This window comes from Macrosteles quadrilineatus, unplaced genomic scaffold, assembly GCF_028750875.1.
Source record: "Macrosteles quadrilineatus isolate MER2022 unplaced genomic scaffold, UCM_ALF_1.0 Scaffold_5__1_contigs__length_97177068, whole genome shotgun sequence".
Taxonomy (NCBI): Eukaryota; Metazoa; Arthropoda; class Insecta; order Hemiptera; family Cicadellidae; genus Macrosteles; species Macrosteles quadrilineatus.
This window is the reverse complement of record NW_026542598.1, coordinates 15,559,602-15,580,955: the sequence shown is the minus strand read 5'-3', so window position 1 is coordinate 15,580,955 and position 21,354 is coordinate 15,559,602. Positions and strand designations below refer to the sequence as shown.

At 35.0% G+C, this 21,354-nt stretch overlaps 1 protein-coding gene across 6 annotated transcripts in view; it reads right to left on the bottom strand.

The window, feature by feature from the left end:
* Window positions 1-21,044, bottom strand: part of LOC128993899 (disco-interacting protein 2-like) — a 131,346-nt gene extending 110,302 nt beyond the window's left edge. For all 6 annotated transcript variants that reach the window (XM_054417986.1, XM_054417988.1, XM_054417983.1 and 3 more), the window contains exon 1: window positions 20,927-21,044. In XM_054417986.1, coding sequence (XP_054273961.1) covers window positions 20,927-21,020 — 94 coding nt within the window. In that variant the 5' untranslated portion in view covers window positions 21,021-21,044. The remainder of the gene's footprint in view (window positions 1-20,926) is intronic.
* Window positions 21,045-21,354: the final 310 nt, after the last annotated feature.

The following is a 21,354-nucleotide window of genomic DNA, read 5'->3' as shown; positions in this document are numbered from 1 at the left end:
ATTGACCTTAAGGGCATGTGCATGGAAGGTATTGAACAAAGCAGTGGGTAAGCAGTGGGTTTTGGCTTAATTTTGGCTTTGTCAGTACAGTAACTGTACTGACAGTAATTTTCGAGTGGTGGCGCTTCCCTACTCATATAGGATACAAATATTTAAACAAAATCTATCGGACTTAAATGAATGAATACGAATTTTAATACAAAAAAACTAAAAATTTATTGAATTACCCGTATAAAGGCAACGGTAAACAGGTAGATTTTCGTTCGTCGAGAGCGTCCAATAACGTAATTTCCGCATAGTCGACAGCACACAGAGAGTTAGTGTTGGGATCAAAGAGGAATTCAAACGTTTAATTGCGCCAAACACGCAAATTACCTGAGCAAACAAACACAACATCGCAATCAGCTGTCTGCCGGACTGTAGCAACCAACAACCAACAACCAACAGGTTGTTTGCTGTACATCCCGTGTATTGGAGTAGCTTCAGAGTAGGATTCAACAACAAACATCAAGCTTATGGTATACAGGGTCCTTAAGAAGTCCAGGAACGGAATTTTTGTTTTGTTGTTTGTTATAAAAAAAATTTTGTGTATTTTTATAGTGATGTAGTTTGTAATTTTAACCCTACGTGTTGACGTATATTGGCTAGGATAAATCGTTTAAGGTCGAGTTAGCGGCACTGACTTCTCCTAATGATTATTGTTTATTTTAATGTACTACTTGACCTATGCTCTTAATTAAGATATCCTTCCAACTCCTTATGGGCGGTTCCCAGTTTGATGGAAAAATGTATTATGCAACAGCTACAAAAATTAGATTTTTAGGTATGTGTAAAGCTTCCTAAGAGACAAGTGCGATAGTAAAACATTGTAAACCAATACAGTACTGTATTTGTATGTAGACAGTCTTCTAGTGTTACAAATACCGATGTTAGCAGCAGGTCCCTTCTAAAGAGTAAATTTTTTATCATTTTAACAATGATTTTAAATCCACCATATTTAACTCAAGATAATGTCTTAACCAAAGATAACAATTTACCATAAATAATGATTGGCATTCATTCTAAGGTTACAATAGAACAATGTTCAAGTAAAATCGTAATTTTTGGGCTACTAATTAGTTATTCCACAACTGCAGCGGGATTTATTGGCAAAATCACAAAAACTAACCAAATGTATATTGCGTATACTATTGAAATTGAGTTTACCATTCCCAACAACAGTATTACTGTGGTAGCAAAAGAATTCATGAATAAAAAGAGACGGCTATGCCAAAATGCAGAGTAATAGCTCATCGTGTTTTGAATTGCGTCTAATTCACAACACTACACAACTAACACATTCATTTTAGTAGTATAACACACCAACTGAATAAGTTTACTAAAACGATAATGCATTTTTTTAATGTTGGGCGTCTGTTAGATTCAATAGGAATGAGTGAAAGGAGAGCACAAGGCATGAGGCATTTCTCCGCGTTAATGGTAGCTAGCCTGAGCTCAGCCACTTGCTTTCAAAATATTAATCCCTTAATGTAAGCCCCCCATTCCTCTCACCCACAATATTCAACTAAGCATTTTCCGCTATTCGCACCCATTAATGTATGTTTGACTCCTCATATCTCGAACACGTGGACTGCTAGATTACATACACATAGTTGTTTGTTATTTAACAGCTCGCTGGACTGTAATACCAAAACTAATTAGTTATTCCACAAACTACAGACATATTAATTAACGTCAGTAAACATGTATATTAGTAGGCATATTTGCATTGATTATGTAACATATTCCTCTCCAATATTTTGTGTTGACTTATTATTGCCATCATAATAAAGGATTAGTAATAAAAAGTGAGACATTCGTTATTTTTTAGGGGGGGGGGGGGCTATACATAAAACGAAGCTGACAAAACTTTGCTGTTCGCCACATAATATACTGCTTAAATCTCGGTTTAATACAGCAATTACAGTTCAATATCTTAACCTGAAACCCCGTTATGGCTAACACTTAATTATAAACATTCTCGCAATTATCAAACAAGTATATTATCGAACTCAGTCATTGAACCAGTATACTAAAAAAACTATGGATTAAGGATTTTTTTACCTAATAAATACATGCTAAAACTTAAAACAATTAAGAGAACATGCCTATGCTACTGGACCAACAAAACGATGGGTGAAATTAGACATCTTTATTGCTGAAACATGTTTAGAACAATTTAAACATACAAATCCGAACCCGAACCACAACATAATGGAGACCAGATAGGGATCAAGGGACCGGCGGCCGGAAAACTACTTTTCTTATTGGATAGCTCTCCAGGCCAGCTTGTTTAAGTTATTGTCTGTACCTTCCCTAAAGCCGACCTCCGCTTTAAAACCGGTCGTAGTATAAATTGACGTCCTTTTTTTTGTTTTATACAATGTTGAATTTTATGTATTAAAATATTCAATTTAAATTGATCTGATTTGGAGTAGAATAAATTAGATTTAACAGTACTTTATTTAAAACACAGTTTTTCTTAATTAATACTTTATTCCTTATACAACATCGTAAGCAATATATTTTTTATAAAACGGCACAATAGTGAGACGTATATTATTATAATACATTCCATACTATATGAATTTTATCAAGAATAAAGTGTTGAATGACAGAAACAGATTTTATTTCAGAGCTTAACAACAATCACCACACGTTGTACATTAGTTATGAAGGAGTCGTTGTTCGCCCAAGACATTTGGTTTAGGAGATCATTGAACAAGAATAACATTTCTCATAGACGACGAAAAGCTGTAAAATAGTTTGTACATATTTTGTTACACATTTAAAACCGAACAACTATATCAAAACACAAATACTCAATTACGTTAAAACTATATATCGCAGTTTTACATTAAGTCAAAGCTGCGTATTTTGGTTTCATGGAATATCCACACGAATATAACAAATCAAATGTAGTGGAATAAAGTTTTTTATGTAAGTGAGGTAACCGATATTACATCACGAACCGGACGCGATGATCAAAAGTTTGAGCTAATGTTGACCGACACCCGACTCGTCTACAAACCAGCTGTTATGCTAATATAATCACTAATCATTGGGTGTCCGCCACCTGAACCATGTATAATCATTCATTATAGACTAAGAACTTGTTCCAATTCCGAAAACACGGGTTTGGGTGTAACTTGTATGATTACTGCGGTGCACACCATGTTTTACGCTTGGAAATTTGATTGTGAGAACAATAAATGCAATGGAACATACACATTTTCATAAAAATTAATTTTTGTAAGTTAGTATTGCATGGAGCATGATACGGGTTGAGAGTTGAAACTATAAAAGAAAGAGAAAATCTTTGTGTTTAATCAAAGAGCTTACATTTGAAATTTTTATGTAGGTCCCTATAATAAAGTAAATTACTATAATAGTAAATTATTAACTGTACATGCAGATAGATTAATCTAACATTGCTGAAATGTGGGGATTAAAGAATGACATCAATTTTAGTTCACCAAGTTTTCGACTCGTCTCGAACTACCAAAACAAAAATAATCTCCGGAGTAGCAAGAAAGTTGATTCGAACCTTCGCGCACGCTCTAAGAAAATAACAAAAGTGGAAAGCGAGAAGTCAAACTTAATTAAAGAGAAGTTGTAACTCGCGTCAGCTGGGCGAGGATGGACGGAGCGATTAAAACTCCATTTGGGAAACTTTGCAGCGCAATCGCTCAATGAGTGCTGAAACAATTAACAATTTAGCAGACAAAATGTCTAAAGTCATGGTTATATGTGGGTTGAGCCGGACTACAGGAGTAACGAATGCCGGGCAAATGCGGACACGGAATATTGGGGACACATCATTAAAGAGGGCATAAGCGGACACTAGAGATTACTGCTACCTGACAAGGCGTTGACAGGTCTCTGCAAATATTTCAAGGGCGGAACATTGCGGACACATGTATCTACGACGGGGAAAAAGGTGCGAGGGAGGGAGGATTTTATACGCGTTACGTTTGTGCTTACAATGTTTTAAAAAATTGCTCCAAGGATTTCAAAAACTGGAACTAATAGCTTTCAACAAATGTTGTTAATTATTATGAATATTTTGTAGAGTTTTGATAATTAATTCTTTTACTTTATTAGTCCGGCCATGCTGGTTCGCGATCTCCTTTGAGAGACTTAGATTCACACGTTTGTTCCAAATGTTGCCAAAATCGTATTATTTTTTCTTGAGTTATAGTGCTAATAGACGCAATTATACGTATTATTGTACGTTTGCAAAATTCCAAACATAAAAATACCAGTAACACCCCTACTCTGGCATTTGTGTCCCGTGGATTGTACGTTTGCAAAATTCCAAACAGAAAAATACCAGTGAACTTTATCAATTTACTTGAAACTTATTTTTGTAACTAACGTAATGATAATATTGTTCAGAAGTACATATGATATGTTTAGTTTTAGTTAAGTGGTAAGTGGTGTTTTACCGTGAAGGCACGACAGTTCGCGGATTTTCGTGCGAAAACAGTGAAGCATACAGGGTGAGTACGGTAACGTACGATACCTGACATCATACTACAGAGAAAAATAAATACATTTTAAACTCATGAAACAATTTGTTTAGAATATGACATAAATTCCAAATTTTTTTATTTCAGAAAATAAAATAGGCCGTTGCATTTTGTTGTTTATTTCATCAGCTGACTAAGTGCACGGTAAAAAACTTTTACGCCACACTACACTGGTTTAACGAACTTCCCACACAATGATTTATTCCAGCTAACAACTGTTTGCTAATAAAGTAAGAAACCTCTTAGCGATGCCCCGTCTTTATTCTTTATTTAATTAACAAATATTATCAATCTTGTAAGCGATCCCTAATAAAAATATAAGTATCAACAGCAAAGCTCTACGAAATATTCATAATCAATAACAGCATTTGTTGAATGCTATCAGTTCCAGTTTTTGAAATCCTTGGAGCAATTTTTTAAAACATTATAAGCACAAACGTAACGCTTATAAAATCCTTCCTCCCTCGCACCTTTTTTCCCCGTCGTAGATACATGCGTCCGCAATGTTCCGCCCTTGAAATATTTGCAGAGACCTGTCAACCCCTTGTCAGGTAGCAGTAATCTCTAGTGTCCGCGTATGCCCTCTGTAATGATGTGTCCCCAATATTCCGTGTCCGCATTTGCCCGGACACCGGAGTAACGGTGTGGGAAGCCCGGGGTGCGAAGAACTGTTGCCAATTTTATGCTAATTATGACTCATTCACGCCAGAACCTGTTATGTAATGCTTGAGTGCTCGATGTTCATTTCGTTCTTCACTCACGTTCTGAAGCGTTGTGAACGGGTTGTTGGATTAAATTCAAGCAGTTACAGTTAGTTAGATGCAATTCCGCCGAATATTTCCTTTGAAACGAAACAACCAACGACAAGTTACTCGTTGGTCGAACTTGAACTAATCGGCTCGTTATTAGTTCTACAAATATTGCTGAACACTAAATTCGAAAGATTTTTATCGGTACAACACCGTTTGTCAATTGAGTTTATCTATGCCGCGACCCTCCCCTGAATCAATGTATTAAACGGTTGCGTCATAGACCGCCGTAGATGTACTAAACGGGGCTACCCGAATAAATAATTTTGTACTGGATAAAAAGGTTGCAAACTCAAATTTTATCAAAACTATTAGTTTGGAACTAGATAAACTACGGACACATGATTTCACAAGCGATTATCACATGGTGAATAATGTATGAGCAAAAGCAATAAAACTTTATATCGATCATAACCAGGCAGTCAATATGTAACGTGTGATGTAACACAACACAGCTTCACCTCTCCAGTCGCTACTGTAACCTATTTAATTTGACAACATTTTAAGTAAAAACGAGACAACTAATTATTATAGGAAATTGCTTCCAAACAGTAAGGCGTCGTCGTCATCGCCCACGTAGCTAATGTCGGAATGCCCGAGAGGTTTAAATTACATTCCTATAATTACAACGTAATACACTGTTCAACAGTCAACTGGAATTTTATCAATGTAATTCTATTAACTTATTGAATACTTTCCATGATGATGTTTGTTCAAAATATACAAAAAGCTTGAATTGATAACAAGCCGAAAAAGGCCATACACAGTACGCGTAACTAAATATGTAGCCTTTAACGAGTTTCTTTTCTAGGCTAATCATGCCCACCATCGGATTCAAAGCAAATCATGGATTTCGGATAGATATACAATGAGTGATATCTAATTCATATCACTATTTATATCACATGACAGCACTATTTCACATTTCACAGTTCATCATTATTGTAAATGGCTTTATGGAAGCATTGCAAGCGAAGTTCAAAGTGAAATAGTTCAACATAGTTAGCTGTAACACTTTTCAACTTAGATTCGAGTTTTAATCACATCAACTGAGGTCCACATTCAGGTGAAGCCTAGCATCCAAAACGATTCGATGGTCAAAGGTTCAGCTCGCCTTTGCCAAATTATAATTCTCACTTTCAACACATCTTTTGCCCCTTCAGATCAGTGGCTTGAACCGAGTTGATATTTTTAAAGTTATTTTTAGAACCAACATGTTTCATAAATGGTAATAACGCGGTTCAAAGTTACAAATTCAAGGAAAACGACACTGGCATGATTAATAACATATCTGCATTGTAATTAGTAGCATATTTATAATACTATGTTAATACAATTTAGCGTGTTATTTATAGGCTGAATACATAGCTAACATAATACAATGCACTCTCCTTAAGAATTTACATATTCAGATATATCTTCGAAACATATTGTTCCACAAAGCACAACTCTAAAGGGAGTTCATCCGAAAATACGGTTCGGATTAGTGCCTTTCGCAGCAACAATTTTCGAAGTAACGCCCTTTCTGACCAACGCCAGGATCACCTGCCATCAAGAGGTCGAATGCACGCATTCCTAGCGAGCGGCATACAACAATAGAACCGCTATCCTCTTCTAACCCCAATTAATGCCATCTTTTTGTTGCCGCAATGACAGGGTTGCCTGTTACAAGTGCTTGTATACGAATCAATGCAGCTATTATAACGGCACTGCTTACATCATCAGACAGACCTGTAGTTTCCATTCTGCAGCGGTCGTTGCTTCGTGTGCAGGAATGCTTTAATGTTACCTAGTACAAACATCAACTGCATTTGATATAAAATTATACAAGTATTTATATTATTTAAATGATAAAGTACATTAGGTACAAAAAGTTATAAATCAATACTTTCTACATTATGGAACTTGTAAAAAAAAAAAAAATACCTATGTCACAAGTATAGTTATAACTATCTTAAATCTATAAGTATAAAAGAGGATGTTTGTATATATATTTGTTCGTTTGTTTGTTTGGCAGTGATAAACTCAGACACCGCTGAACCGATTGCCACGAAACTTGGTAATACGTGTAGAATGTCATGGAATAGGTTTATACACCATCAATTTCGTGAGCCGTCCAATCGGCTCCGCCCCAGTGGCTCTGGAGTTTCCCATGTTAACCTTATGAGAAATGGAAGTAATGAATCTTAACAGCTGTTTCAACTAAACAAGTTGGTTCTGTTCTATGATGTTCAATAGCATTAAAGTTACAAGGATTACCAACAGGGTGCAACACTATTATTTCTTTTACATTTATGACAACAGCTAATTTGCAACCAAAAGGTGAGTGAGCGTCGCGAACGAACTTCAACCTGGAGGCGAGTTAGCGTAGCGAACGAGCTAACCCGAAGGCAAGTGAGCGTAGCGAACGAGCTACCTGAAGGCAAGTAGCGCAGGGAACGAGCTCCAACCTAAAGGTGAGTGAGCGTAGCGAACGAACTTCAACCAGGATGTGATTGAGCCATACGAACGAGATCATCTTGAAAATTAAGAAGTTAAACGGGGCAAAGCCCGCGGGATTATAAATAGTTAAAGGCAAGACAACGTCTGCCGGGTCCAGCTAGTTATATGTATTTTGGTACAATATTTCTGATGTTATATGGTGGACACACACAGAGGTTTGCGTAACATATAGCGATACATTTTTACCAAGGTTACGTTTTACGTTCAATCCATTCTTGATAGAAAATTAATTACAGATTTCCACAAAATAATGAAAAATTTCAGGTCTTATAATTTCATTTAGTTATAGTACAGACTTTGGATTATACATCTATGCTTGCATATTGACAGTAAAGAAATATTTCATCACCTATACTTAGGGTAAAATACACTTATAACAAAAATAAAAAATCTACGTGTTTAAATAAGTTTCTTAAAATTCAAATCTTACTCGACGCCAGCAGTAAATAATACACTATTGGGCCAAGCTCTTATTAAAAGCGAGAGTCGAGCTGGCGCGGGACGTAAAAAGTCAGCCATTCAGGGAACGACACAATTCCGACGATTTATGTCCTAATTCCTTGAATCATGAATTTAACGCTCCAGTTACTGCAATTACTTCAATATGCAAGTTGTGCGACGTAGCGGTGAGTTCAGACGAGATACGACCATCGACACAGAATAGCAAATTATACAACAATAGTCAACAACAAGGCTAAACGTGCTATACGTCCAGATTACAGATTCAAGATTAAATTATATATTGGTTTCTTTGTCTTTGTTGACTATACAATAAAAATGTTTAATGAGTTATACACTTCGCACTATACCAATGTACAAAATAGAAGTACAGCACAACTAACAAACAAATAGAACAAGTGTTTTAACGGAAGAGAATGAAATTAGAAAAACTTATTGAGAAAGTTTAGTATTTTATAACTACGATTGTCTAGTAGAATGAGTAAAAAGTCTCTCTTCCTTTTAAAGAGTACAAATACAAATACCTACTAATATTGTCACTAGGACAGTTTATAAATAAAACAATTACAGTAGTTCCAAAAGAAAACAGAAGGAAAATAGACATGTATAGAAAACAACTTTTAACTTGTGCTATACGTATTGATTCCGTTAAAGAATTATATTTGTAGCAGTCATACTCATAACAACCACAGACGAAATCCAATCGAGGGATTAGTCGCTGACCTATTTTACCTTTGACTTTAATCAAACTAATTCATATATTATTGTTCAATCAAATCAATATTTGACCTTCGATAGTAGTTAAAACCGCAAGGACTAATTAAAATGTGTTTGATACGTTGTAAAATAAGAACAGAAGGCCAAATAAAACATAAAGAAAAAATCATAGGATAAATGTTCAAACAGTGTGTATTCGTTATATTAAGTTATACAGTAGTATATTTACACACTAGGGCCTAAAGTGACTCTTTTTGACCCGAAGTGAAGTTTTACGATCGAGGCGAAGCAGAGGTCGGAAACTGAGCAAGGCTTAAAAAAGACACTTTTTGCCCGTGTGATGAACTATATATTTCGTCATTATGCATCATTAATTAACAAACTAAGCTAGAAGAAACAAAATAATTTGTATGCAAAGATAACCTCTCAAAACGACTTCCAGTTTGTTTTCAATTCTGGTAATGCAAATAAGCAGCTAAATCATTTCATCTACCTATTACGATTGTGTTACAGTACATTTTACCCCCGATTTAGGCTAATAATTTCAAACTACATATACGATTGTCACAATCGAAATTTACAACTGTTTACAACAGCAGATTTTCACTCCTTAAAGACTAAAACGATATTTACTCCATAGAGAGTAAAAATGCTACTTTAGACCAGCAAACGCATGCATTCAAAACAACTGTACAAATTTGTTAGAAATAACAAAGACGTCTGTCCAAACCTAACACTTTAAAACACCAGTTTAGTAGTACAGCTTTATTTACACTAGTGCAACAGTTATGTCTCAACTACACATTTGACAACACTAACACTTTAGAGGTGAGTAAACTCCATGTAGTAACATCATGAATGTGACGTAGAATTGTGGTTAGTTGCAGTACAAAGTCGCTTCAGCAGCCACAACACTTGATAATTACAAGCTAGGTGTTGTAAATAAACCGTGTTTTAATACTTGAGACATTAACTGCGCGGTACGCCGCCACATTATATCGTACATTTAGCCGTTTATGCAGTCCACGTTTAGAAAATTTTTGCAAACATTAGCTTGATTAACAATTAAATAGAGATGTACACAATTTTTGCTACATGAATTATTACTTTCATTATTTTTGTGTCTAATTAATGTGTTCTGGCCCACAAAGTCCTCATTGGATCTTTTAACCCCTTCACATTTCGTTTCCTGGTACAGTACTTATAATTTTAGGCAGAATAAATAACAAAATGTCTAATCCAACATCAAACCGCTAACCAAAATGGAAAAAATCTTCCCCAAACCAACTACTTCTATAAATGTTTATATGGATGGAACGCATTTAAAGCAAGGCTATACGGTAAAACAGTTTTAGGTTGAAAGCTAATTTACTCTCAAATAGGATGGTAATGTTGAGGACAAAGTTAGTTTAAAACTGGCCACCTGAGCCGATAACCAATAGCCCGTGGAAACTTGCAGTTCTCGACTGGCTGGTTTTATACGTTACTTCCTCTACGACCTCCTTCCTTTGTACTGCAGTATTATACACTTCCTCACATAAAATTGTCGAGTCTGAATTCCAAAACAAATGTACATAAACGAAAGTTTCCTTGGCGAATCATAACACCAGTTTCAATACTATCCATTACAACTTATTAAAAACTAATAAAATTACTTCAAACTAGCTTCATGGACTTCACCCCGTTTGACTTCATAAGTATTAACTTCGACTATAATGGTGATAATAAAACTATGTATTGGTTAAGTCAAGCTACAGAATACAGTAATACAAACAAATAATCACACCTGGTTTTAATATATAACAAGAGGTTCTACCCGCGAATTCACGGGCGTACAGAAGCCACAATTAAATTAATTTAATCAACTTTGACTTTTATTTCATGCAAGTTCAAAAAAATTTTCATCTGAAAGGATGTTAAAAGCAGTGGAACCTTCATACCTTGTGTCCTAAGGTGGCCAAGGTGGGTACGGTTGTACCTGAACTCGCCACTCTCTTTCACGACGTCTTTAATACTTTACTTTAATACTCTTCAATGAAATGGCGACCTGCTAAAGATCAGTGACAACCTTTTGGAACGAACAACATACATGGTTTGTTAATCTCATATTCATCGTGTACCGAACACCTTTAATAACTCACTTGTATCAAACAGCTAGAAATAGCTTCACTGTCCATTCACCGCACCTCTTTTAGGAACATAAAAGTAAATAATAAAATAAGTAAACAAAAATGTAAACAAACAAACTATATTGTCAATTGCATTGGCCAGATGTTGTTCACTAAATTAATCGAATGACGTTAACTTCCAAAACATGCAAGGCGTAGCCCTTTGGAAATCAGAATGTTGGGCACATTCTTAAGGGAATTCGTCTATATCAATACTTTTCGGCAAATCTACACACTCTAAGCTTCATTTTGATATGCCATATGCCTATATTTTTATTTGGTAAATGACCTTAACCGCTTACATAAAGTTTGATTGTATCACTTTAATAATATAATAGATAACAAATAAGTAAGTACAGCTGAAGTATTTTTCACATTATGTATATGGAAAGTTCCCTTTAGAATGGAATTACGACCTTAAGGATAATGTATTATGAAATAATAGATAGTATTGCGCAAGGTTTCTCGTCATGAACATTTTAAGTATATGGTTTATGGGGTGTGACTTGTAGTTTTCTCAAAAGTTTATGGGTACTTTGGGTTTTATATATGGATACATAAATGCAATTAAATGCCTGAGGTTAGAGTTGTTACAATATACCGAGTAAAACAATTGACACACAGTATACAGTATATTCAATAGTAATGGGAAGAAAATCATTTCATTTGTAGGTTGTTAAGTATTTTGATTGTTCCATAATCTCTTCAAGCATTCTTAAAAAGCCACCAACATAACAAGCGACCACAACAGCTGTGTGACAACAATTACTATCACGTGGTATATTGTACAATCAATCACTTTTAAAACAATTAACTTGCACAACTGTTTAACAGTGACGTGGTGTTGATAGTTACGAGTGTCTAGTGGCCAGGTGTGAAGGGTTACATTGTACCTGTGCCCGACCACAGCCACACCAGGTGTGCCACTAGAGGGGACAAAGAGTATTGTCCCTGTCCCGGGTCGGGTATCGTACCTCCTCGAGCGTGAACAGACGAGAACGGAGAGCGGGCTGCTGGTTACTGACTGCAGCCTCACTATAGTGGATAGATCCGGCGATATCACTGTAGACACCATGAGGTACTGAGTGTTGTTGTACAGTTTGTTTCTGTAATCGTTAGATTGAAACGGTGGAAACTGAAGAAGACGATGAACAAAACCACTGCATATATTGTAAAATGAGTCATTTAGACAACATGTATGTCAGAAATAATTTAACCTAATCAGTGAAAATGAAGAAAATAAAACAAACTTAGTCAAAGTAAACAAATTAAAAACTCAAATTACAATCAGTAGAATAGTTTTGTGGGGTTGGGCAGATTAAAAAAGTGTTCGTTCGAACTGAGTAAAAGAACATTCTAAAATAAGATTTCCCAGATGGAAGATGTAGTTTTTTTTATTATAATCAATTGCTAAGAGCAATTTTCGTTAAGAGAGTTTTTTTTTATTTTAGTGATAAACATACTTAATATAAGCAATAACTACTAAATATATAAGCAATACTAAATATAAGCAGAGTATAAGTATTTATGTGGAGTGGAAACTGAGGACGAAGACAAAAAAACTTGTAAGTCAAAAGTGAACAAGTAACAACACAAAATGTAGACATTTGACCTGTAGACATCTTTATAACAGAAACACTGATCCAGGCTTTATTTACGAAATAAGGAAGGTAAAAATACGTGGGAGCAGAAAAATGTGAAAATATTGAGGGAAACGCTTGGCAGATTGTAGCTGGAGGGCAGCTGTTAAAAAACATTCACTTCAATTGGGGATGCTGTTTTTTAATTCTCCTCTATCTTTAACGTAAAGTTTTTGTCAAAAATGCAAACGGTTGTTTAAGAAGAATAAACCATACTTTGGAGAGAGAACATGTATCGAAAAACGTCAAATAAATGGGACGTTAAATACTGACGTTGCAATTCCTGAAGTTTCGTACATAAGATCATTCTTTTTTTATAAACAGGAAGGAGACCACGTCTTATTCTTGGTCAGTTAAGTAAAGGTATATTTTGACACCTGAAAAGTGATAAATATTACTTGAATATAGCTCACACAACTAGGCAAACATTTGTGAATTCAAGGATAAATGATGGCATACAGTAATATGAATATTATTTAAACGCTAAACACAACAATCTTATTACATTTTTAGCAGTTATCTATTACATTTTTAAAAGGGGGAAACAATCTTAGTTCTATAGGACTGATCGTTGATATCAAAATTAGTAAAAAAAATTCACACAAAATCAAAATTTTTATTATTTAAGTACGCTGTTGGTTTCAATGTTTCAAATTACCAAATAGCATTGGGGTTTTTAGCCGGTTGTACAAATAGTATTTACAGGGTGGCAATACAGGACTCACGCATGATGTCATTATCTTTGTAAACAGATGATCTAGTGTACCACGAAATCAACCAAACTTTTAATGCCCCACAACCCTTTGTTGGAGTTTGAAAAATCCCCAAAGTTGGAAGACGAAGACGCAAACTTTGAAACAAAGCCAATTTGTGGTGAGAGCGCGGGGGGAGGGAATTTTACGGTGGATGCACACCGGGATATGTGGCACTGGGTCGCGGGGAACTCTGGAACTGGTCTGTGGCCTTGCGGGGAAACTTTGGAATTGAAACACAATAAAATACTACAGACAAGGGATCACAAGTTGTAAAAAAATAATTTATCTGAGTTATTAGAATACTAAGAATCCTCATGGTCCTGTAGTAAATATCACTAATGTAGGCTTTTAAAATATATTTTCATTAGCCAGATATTTTGCTACAATTGTGGCAGCATCAGGTGGGACAATACAAAAACATAAGTCGTTGCGTTTGTAATTAAATAAACTAGTGCTCTGCCCGTGCTTTGCTACGGGGTAAGAATGCAGAAAAGAATAATTTGGTTTTACTTTAAGATACTATAATATACTATACGGAAAATACAACACACTTACCAGGAAACATATAGGCAAAGGCTCAATCGTACTTTTTGATTATTTAAATGAATATCTCTTAATGTATTACAGTACCATCATTTTATATAGTGTATATCATTTAAAATATATGCAAAAGTATAACTTATTGACCACATGGCACTAAGAAACAATTCTCCTTGTAAACAAATTAAATTAAATAAATAAATAGCAGACCAGCAGTTCTGACAACAGCTGGAGCTTCATAACGATGTTTGTTTCCCATGTTAATCTTATGGAGGATTACGAAACTTTAAAGGGCCCCAGGGCCTCACTCTCTAATTATTTCCCTATAAAAAAAGTTTCCTGCACAACTTCACGTTACGCTCTTTCCAATGACACCAAAAACATGGCAATCGGTTCAGTAGTTTCGGAGGAGTAATTGTCACAAAAAATCTGTTTGCGTATTAAATAAGTAATAGATACTCCCGCTTGGACAAAACTGCTTCCTGTAAAATGTGTAGCGGAACTTTCAACACGAAGGCCTACAAAGCGCAAGTGGTTATGTTGAGATTGGATGTGTTTTTTTTTTTTTTATTTTGTATTATATGTTTGTAAAACACATTTTCTATTTAATTTGAAAATGTTTATGAATACTGACACATATAGATGTAAAATATGAAAAGGTTAGATTCGAGTCCCATAGTAATGTTTAAACTATGTTTCTGTAGTTTACTATTTCGATGACACAAAAATGTTTTGTCACTGAGAGATTTTAAAAACTTGCAGTAAAGACTTATATATTTTTTATCACACAGCACAGAAAACTTTAAAAAACGTCTTGTTAGAATCGTGAGCTAAGATATTCAGTACAACTTTATTTTGCATTCCGCCCTGTGAGACTCAGTACCATTACAACTCCAGTGATTTGTAGAAGTTATTTTTAATACATTTTCAGAGTATAACATTTTAATGAAAGCTTGGCAAATGAAAGTCCGTAGCAAACCACTGGCCGTAAACGCCAGAGTGGAGTGATTGTCGCACAAATTACACGTCATAAAGAAAACTGATTACATACAATGTTATCATTGTCGTCATTACCTGGTTAGCCAGTTGGCGCTCGTGTAATCTCTGTCGCGTAATGGTGTAACAGTGACTAAAGTACCTAGATTTAATATAGTAAAAATATACTTTGTGATTAATTCAATCATTCAAAGTACGTCTTGTAAGCTTTGAAAATCCTTTAACCATAGTTAGGTTGAACGCAACTCTGTGATAGCAACCACAATAAAGGCCATTTGTCTACTGAAAATTAATAAATACCAAGATTAGTTGATTAATTTTCAAATACACAATTTGTAGGCTATATTTTACAAAAACCTTTCATCGCATTGCTTGGAGCTCTAACCATGGCCCTAACATGATAGGATACAAATATAAACACAAACAAAAGGTAAAAATGTATTATTTTCTATGGGCTTTGTTCTTGTTGGTAAACAACATTGATTATATGACGCTTTTATCTTCTAAAAAAGCTTTACGGGTGAAATTAATCTCCTTAATGCCGAGCTTCGAAGTACAGTATTTCATCCATCTAGCAGAAAAGTGTTGACCACAAAACAAAATAATGTTTTCGTTTGCAAAATGTTAAAAAATAAATCTGGAAATAAACACAATATAACCAGTTTAATTTCATATCGTCGCTCCTTATACTTCCATCAATATATTTTACGTACCCTTCAAACGAGCGCTGCTAAAAGTAAACTAAATTACCGAGACTTTGCCATACCTCGTATTACAGTACTTCCAGGAATAATAACTCTGGTCCACCATACCCTCCAACCTTTAAAAAATCTTGCTGTGTAGCTCTTTGTGAGAATTGACTTTGCAAGCGAAATCCTGTTCCAAAGTACAGTACTGATATTTGACGATGAAATTGCTCATCTCAAATTATTTACCGTTAACAACGTGCGTATTACCATAGATAAAACATAGTTGGTTAGTCTATGGTATTACAGTCAACCACATTGTATTTACTAGGAGTGTTTACCTAAATCTTATGTAAGAATTGATATAGTCAACATATTATTTACAAAGGAAACATAGAATAGAACAAAATAATTATATGTACAATGCCCAATTACATATTGTGAAAATCAAAGCATAGGCCTACCTCATTGTTAGGTGAGAAACGCTAACAACTCATAAGAAATGACCCATGGGCGCCAATTCAATCTTATCACTAATAGCTACTTCCCTATAGGGAAATTCGCTAAAAGCGCACACTTTTATCTTAGCATAGAGTTAGAATACTTAGAGCAAAGGAAGCAAACTTATGACACAACTAATGCAAAAAGCCCCAAGAAGGGCAAAAGACCCTCAATGTGTTGTTTAAGATTTCATTGCGAACATTTTCCATCACGATATATAAGAAAAGGTTTTCACGATCATATTTCAGATCGCAAAACCTGGTGATAGATTTATTTTTATACAAATCGTGATAGAAAATGTCCGTAATTATCTCGCACAACGTAGCTAAACTTACCACCACCAAAAACCAAATATGAGCAAAGGAGTAAAAACGTATTATTTTGTACTGCATCGTAGAGTGATAAATTACGACAGGGATTCGTGGAAGTCAATAAAGTGAAGATGAACTATTCGACCTAGAAGCCGCCTACACCACGCTCCAAGTATCTGATTACGGCCGACCCCAGAGAGGGAAAATCAACGTGTCTATCTCGAGTCTTCCTTTCTCACTCTCTCTTATATAGTTCAGAATCTTTCCTCGTTCCTGAGATAAATAAATAGGTAGTACAATACAAATGTACATACTATAGAATCCTGCAGGTAGTACGTCAGGTATTCGTTAACCAATTTATGTGGATCGCTTTTCATCTTTATTTAAGTATGCTAAAATAATATCATTGGGCAACAGTATTTTTGAGGTTCCACAAAAATATTTTTCACTCTGAAATAAGTACAACAAACCTACAAACTTTAATTGTAACTGTCGAATAACCTTTCACCCACAAAAACAATTACTTACTATAGGCTTCATAAAAGAAAATCGTGGTTTAAGAGGGGTTCTGATCAGAAAAATATTGGTAGGGACTGTTTAAATAATCTTTAACTAGCGTGAAATTAATCCTTTAGCTTACGTAAAGGTAAGTGTTAGGGTATTAGGGATGGATCATCCCTCACAAGGAAAGTTTGGTAACTAATAGTTCATAAAGGAAGCGCAATAACTACAAAATTGCATTGTCATGGCCGAGAGTGGTGATTGTAGCTAGTTCGATTTAATCCCTTATTTAAAGTAGATTATTCACTGAAAATAATAATTTCCGGATGAATCCATTTAATTTAAATAATGTAGTACAGGTACAAGTAAACTACGACTAAACATAAAATACCTTACCTACCACAAACGTAAAGCAAACTGCCGACACGTTACAAATAAAAAGAGAAATACGTAACAACGTGAAACAAATTGAACGGAAACAGAGAGAAACAAGAGTAAACATTAACGTCGGTGAAATTGAATCACTCTCTGGAGAATTTAACTCATCGAAAGAATCAACAGGAAGAACACAGCATATATGAATCACGTGCAATATTTGATCAAGAGAACACCCTTACTCTGTTGAGAAAAATACACTCTCTAGTCTCTACCCTAATACAACTAATTATAACAGTTAATATGCAAACTGTACGCTGTTTAAGAGTCTAAATGCAATCGATAACTACTACTATCGTACCCCCCCCCCCACATCATAGCCCTTATGACATCACATATTATATTTATTTCATAATTAATTAATCGAAAATACAAATTTACTTACTATTTTACTACAAATTGTAAGAAATTACGACCTTTTTATTGAAATAAACATAAACACTGCAAATAAGTAAAACTTAACTAAGCGTAAAGTTATTGCAGTTAAAAACAATTATTTCAGCCATTACTAGTAAAATTCCATCGTAAAATGGAACTGTACAAGGAAGATCGTGCTTGGGTTATTACTGTTAATTAAAAAGCGACAAACTCAGCCTTGCATTTAAATAACAGATTGTACCCTCTGGTAGTTCACCTCTTTTGTCTAATTTAAATTAAACTTTTTATTGCGTTAACTGCTTAAGCATTTGACTATAGGATTACGTTATCTTTAATTGAACTGGAGACGCTTTTTAATGTAATCTGTTACCTATAAACCCAAAATTTATTGTAGAAAACATAATATCTAACAAATGAGGATCTCACTTTACAGTACCAGTATCAACAGTATAAATACTGTACTTCCTTGACGAAGTAGCCGAATGACATAAACAGTGAACCTATTCTGGCGTTATTTTTTTGGAATCTGTCACTATAACCAATACCAATAAATAACCGTTACTTTAAAAATCACTGGATGTAAAAATCCTAACTGAAGACGTTAAAGCTATGATATGTACTTCTATTGATACAAGTTCTTGCAATTGACACTACGCAGTTTTGAAATTGGAGTATCATACAGAAAATAACAATATAATGCAGAAATAAATAACAAAGAAGGAAAGAAACATAAACATTACACTTTAATGGGACAGGATCGCAATTGGAAGAATTTTATAGAAGAGCTTACATGTAGATGGGCTATTTACCAGCTTGAGAAACAGTGTGGCGTGTGCTCTAGCCGAAGATGTATTTTAGGCGATTATATATTAAGAAATTTGCTCAAACATTTATTCTAAAAGACGTATTGCTTACTAACCAAAGCTCGATAGGATCATTTTCTCCGTGAAATTGGTTGTACCTGACAGCCAGAAATAGTGTTTCATTGTGTATATTTTTTGCAAATAATTATTAGATTTATGTAGCTGAATCTATAATTTGATCCCATATTATGTATAAATACTTAAGATATGTATGAGTTTTTATGAATTTCACTAATTTATAATTATTTTCAGGCCCAATTGAAGAACAGAAAAAGATTCTGACTTGTTAAGGATGGATACGGCAACCTTCAAATTAGTATACGAGCGCTAAAAACATTCAGGTACCTAGGCCTAGCTACTTGGTAAAGAAGAACAATTGCCTATCTACATTGCTTTGCAGCAGTTAGACGTAGCATTGTGTTATTTATAAGAAGTTTCATTTGCTGATGCAGTGATCAATGATTCCTCACAGACGTTAGCCTGTGGTGTCAACATTATGCCAGGAGGCGCTCGTCGACCTCCCGCGGTCGCCGCTATGTTTAGCACGCCTCGCACGCGTGTCATCCATCTCACGACACGACACGAGCGTCACCACCTGCGAGGAGGGATTTATAGCTTGATTCACTATTTGTGAACAACCACAGAATAACTAGTACCACTGACTATACAAAGGGTATATAGTCAATGCTAGTGCGATATGGCAGCCCTGATGCTAACAATTGTAAACAAAAAATTTTAATAACAAACCGACTCAATCGTAGGTGGTGTTGAGTGCAAAACACCCTTAGGGTGTCCCCCCTATGTCACCCAAGGGTTTTCTGTGGTACAACTGTACTGTCTGCTGCGTGGACCGTACGGAGCCATCGTGTTCTGCCTCTTAGAATTGATCCATAATAAACATGTTGCTAAGGCGTGATAGGTTATGCTACGTTATAGGTTGTGCTAGGCCTATGTATGTTTACCATATAAAGGTAGTACAGTTTATTTAAAGATCACCGAAGTTAGTATGAAAATTATAGGTTTATCGACAAGAAAAACATATACCTAATGTTGCACTTAAGTAAGATCACATAAAACTGTAACATATTCTAATAATCCATTTGTTAATATAATGTATCCAAATTTATTTTTGTAATAATTTAACATATTTAACAAGTAAAGATCATCTAAATATGTATTATTGTTTTTTTACCTTGTTAACTTTGACTTGTCCACGATACACCAACACAATTCTTGCTCAAGAATTACCAACAAAACTACATTCAACCGTATTAAAATCCAGTTTCAAGTTAAAACACCCTGTTACATCCAAAGCGGCGCTGGATTCAAACTGTTAACATTTGCCGTAAGCGACGATCGAGGATCTTAATCGCAGGGTGTCGATTACGTTTAATTCCTGCTATTCAACAAACTGGAACGTTTCCAGCAGTTTAAACAGTGCTACAATACAGCAATACGGTTACTCTCGTATTAGGAGTGGCAGAGGTAATTATCGATTAAATTGACATGCAAATTTAACATGGTGATTACACTTTATACGTTGATAAAGAATAGATAAAATGTGAGAGTCTAAAGAGGGTACTGCCTGGGTTTATAATAAGACAGGGGAGCTTGGAAGGAGAGAGCAGTAAAAGAAAATGCAAAAGGAGTTAACTTTGCGCAGTGATTGCAAAACATATTAATTTATAACAAATACGACGAATATGCAGGGAGAGAGGGTGCCATATGCTACAGACCAGGCCAGGCGTACAAAATTATCTCGCGATTAGAAGTAAAGTTAATATACTATCAATAGTCAAGTTTTTAAAACGTCTGAGAGCGGTGAGAAACGCATAAAATGGGCCAGTTAAATCTTTTCGTAGATACAATACGAAATATCAGCGAACAGCAACGTTTTTCGAAATTTTCAAATTAATTTTCAATTTCCGTAAGTGAATTAATTAAATTTTAATTGTAAATAATCTATTATAGAAGAAGAATTTCGTAATACATAGGTAAGATTATCATAAGAGTTTACACTTTTAATTTACATTTCGTTCACATAAAAAGCCTACCTATAATATTTGACCAACTTTTCCCTTATCAACGACTCACCTATTGTCGGGTCCTCGAACTGTTGTAGCCACTCGTAGAGCGACTCCAGATCTACGAGACTCTGCTGACGAGCAGCCTCGTCGTCCTCGTCCATCCTGTACCGGGTGGAAGTGTGGAAGTCAAGGATCGCGCACCATCACTAATGTAAATTGTTAAACGTAAACACTCATCACTGTCATTTCACATTTGATCTTGAATTTGTTGTTGTATTTGTATTTTTATTTGATTCGTAGAGTCACCGAGGTCACTATTCCACAAGAAATTACAAAAGAAGATAAATACAAACTCATCTAGTGGCCTAAAAGCTATAGAACAATTTCTATAAAAATTATTAACTAACCAGATTTGGCGCTTGAAAACGAATATTATGATCCTACCATTTATCACACGATCAAACTAGAATAATTTGTTGTCTCCCAAACATTTTA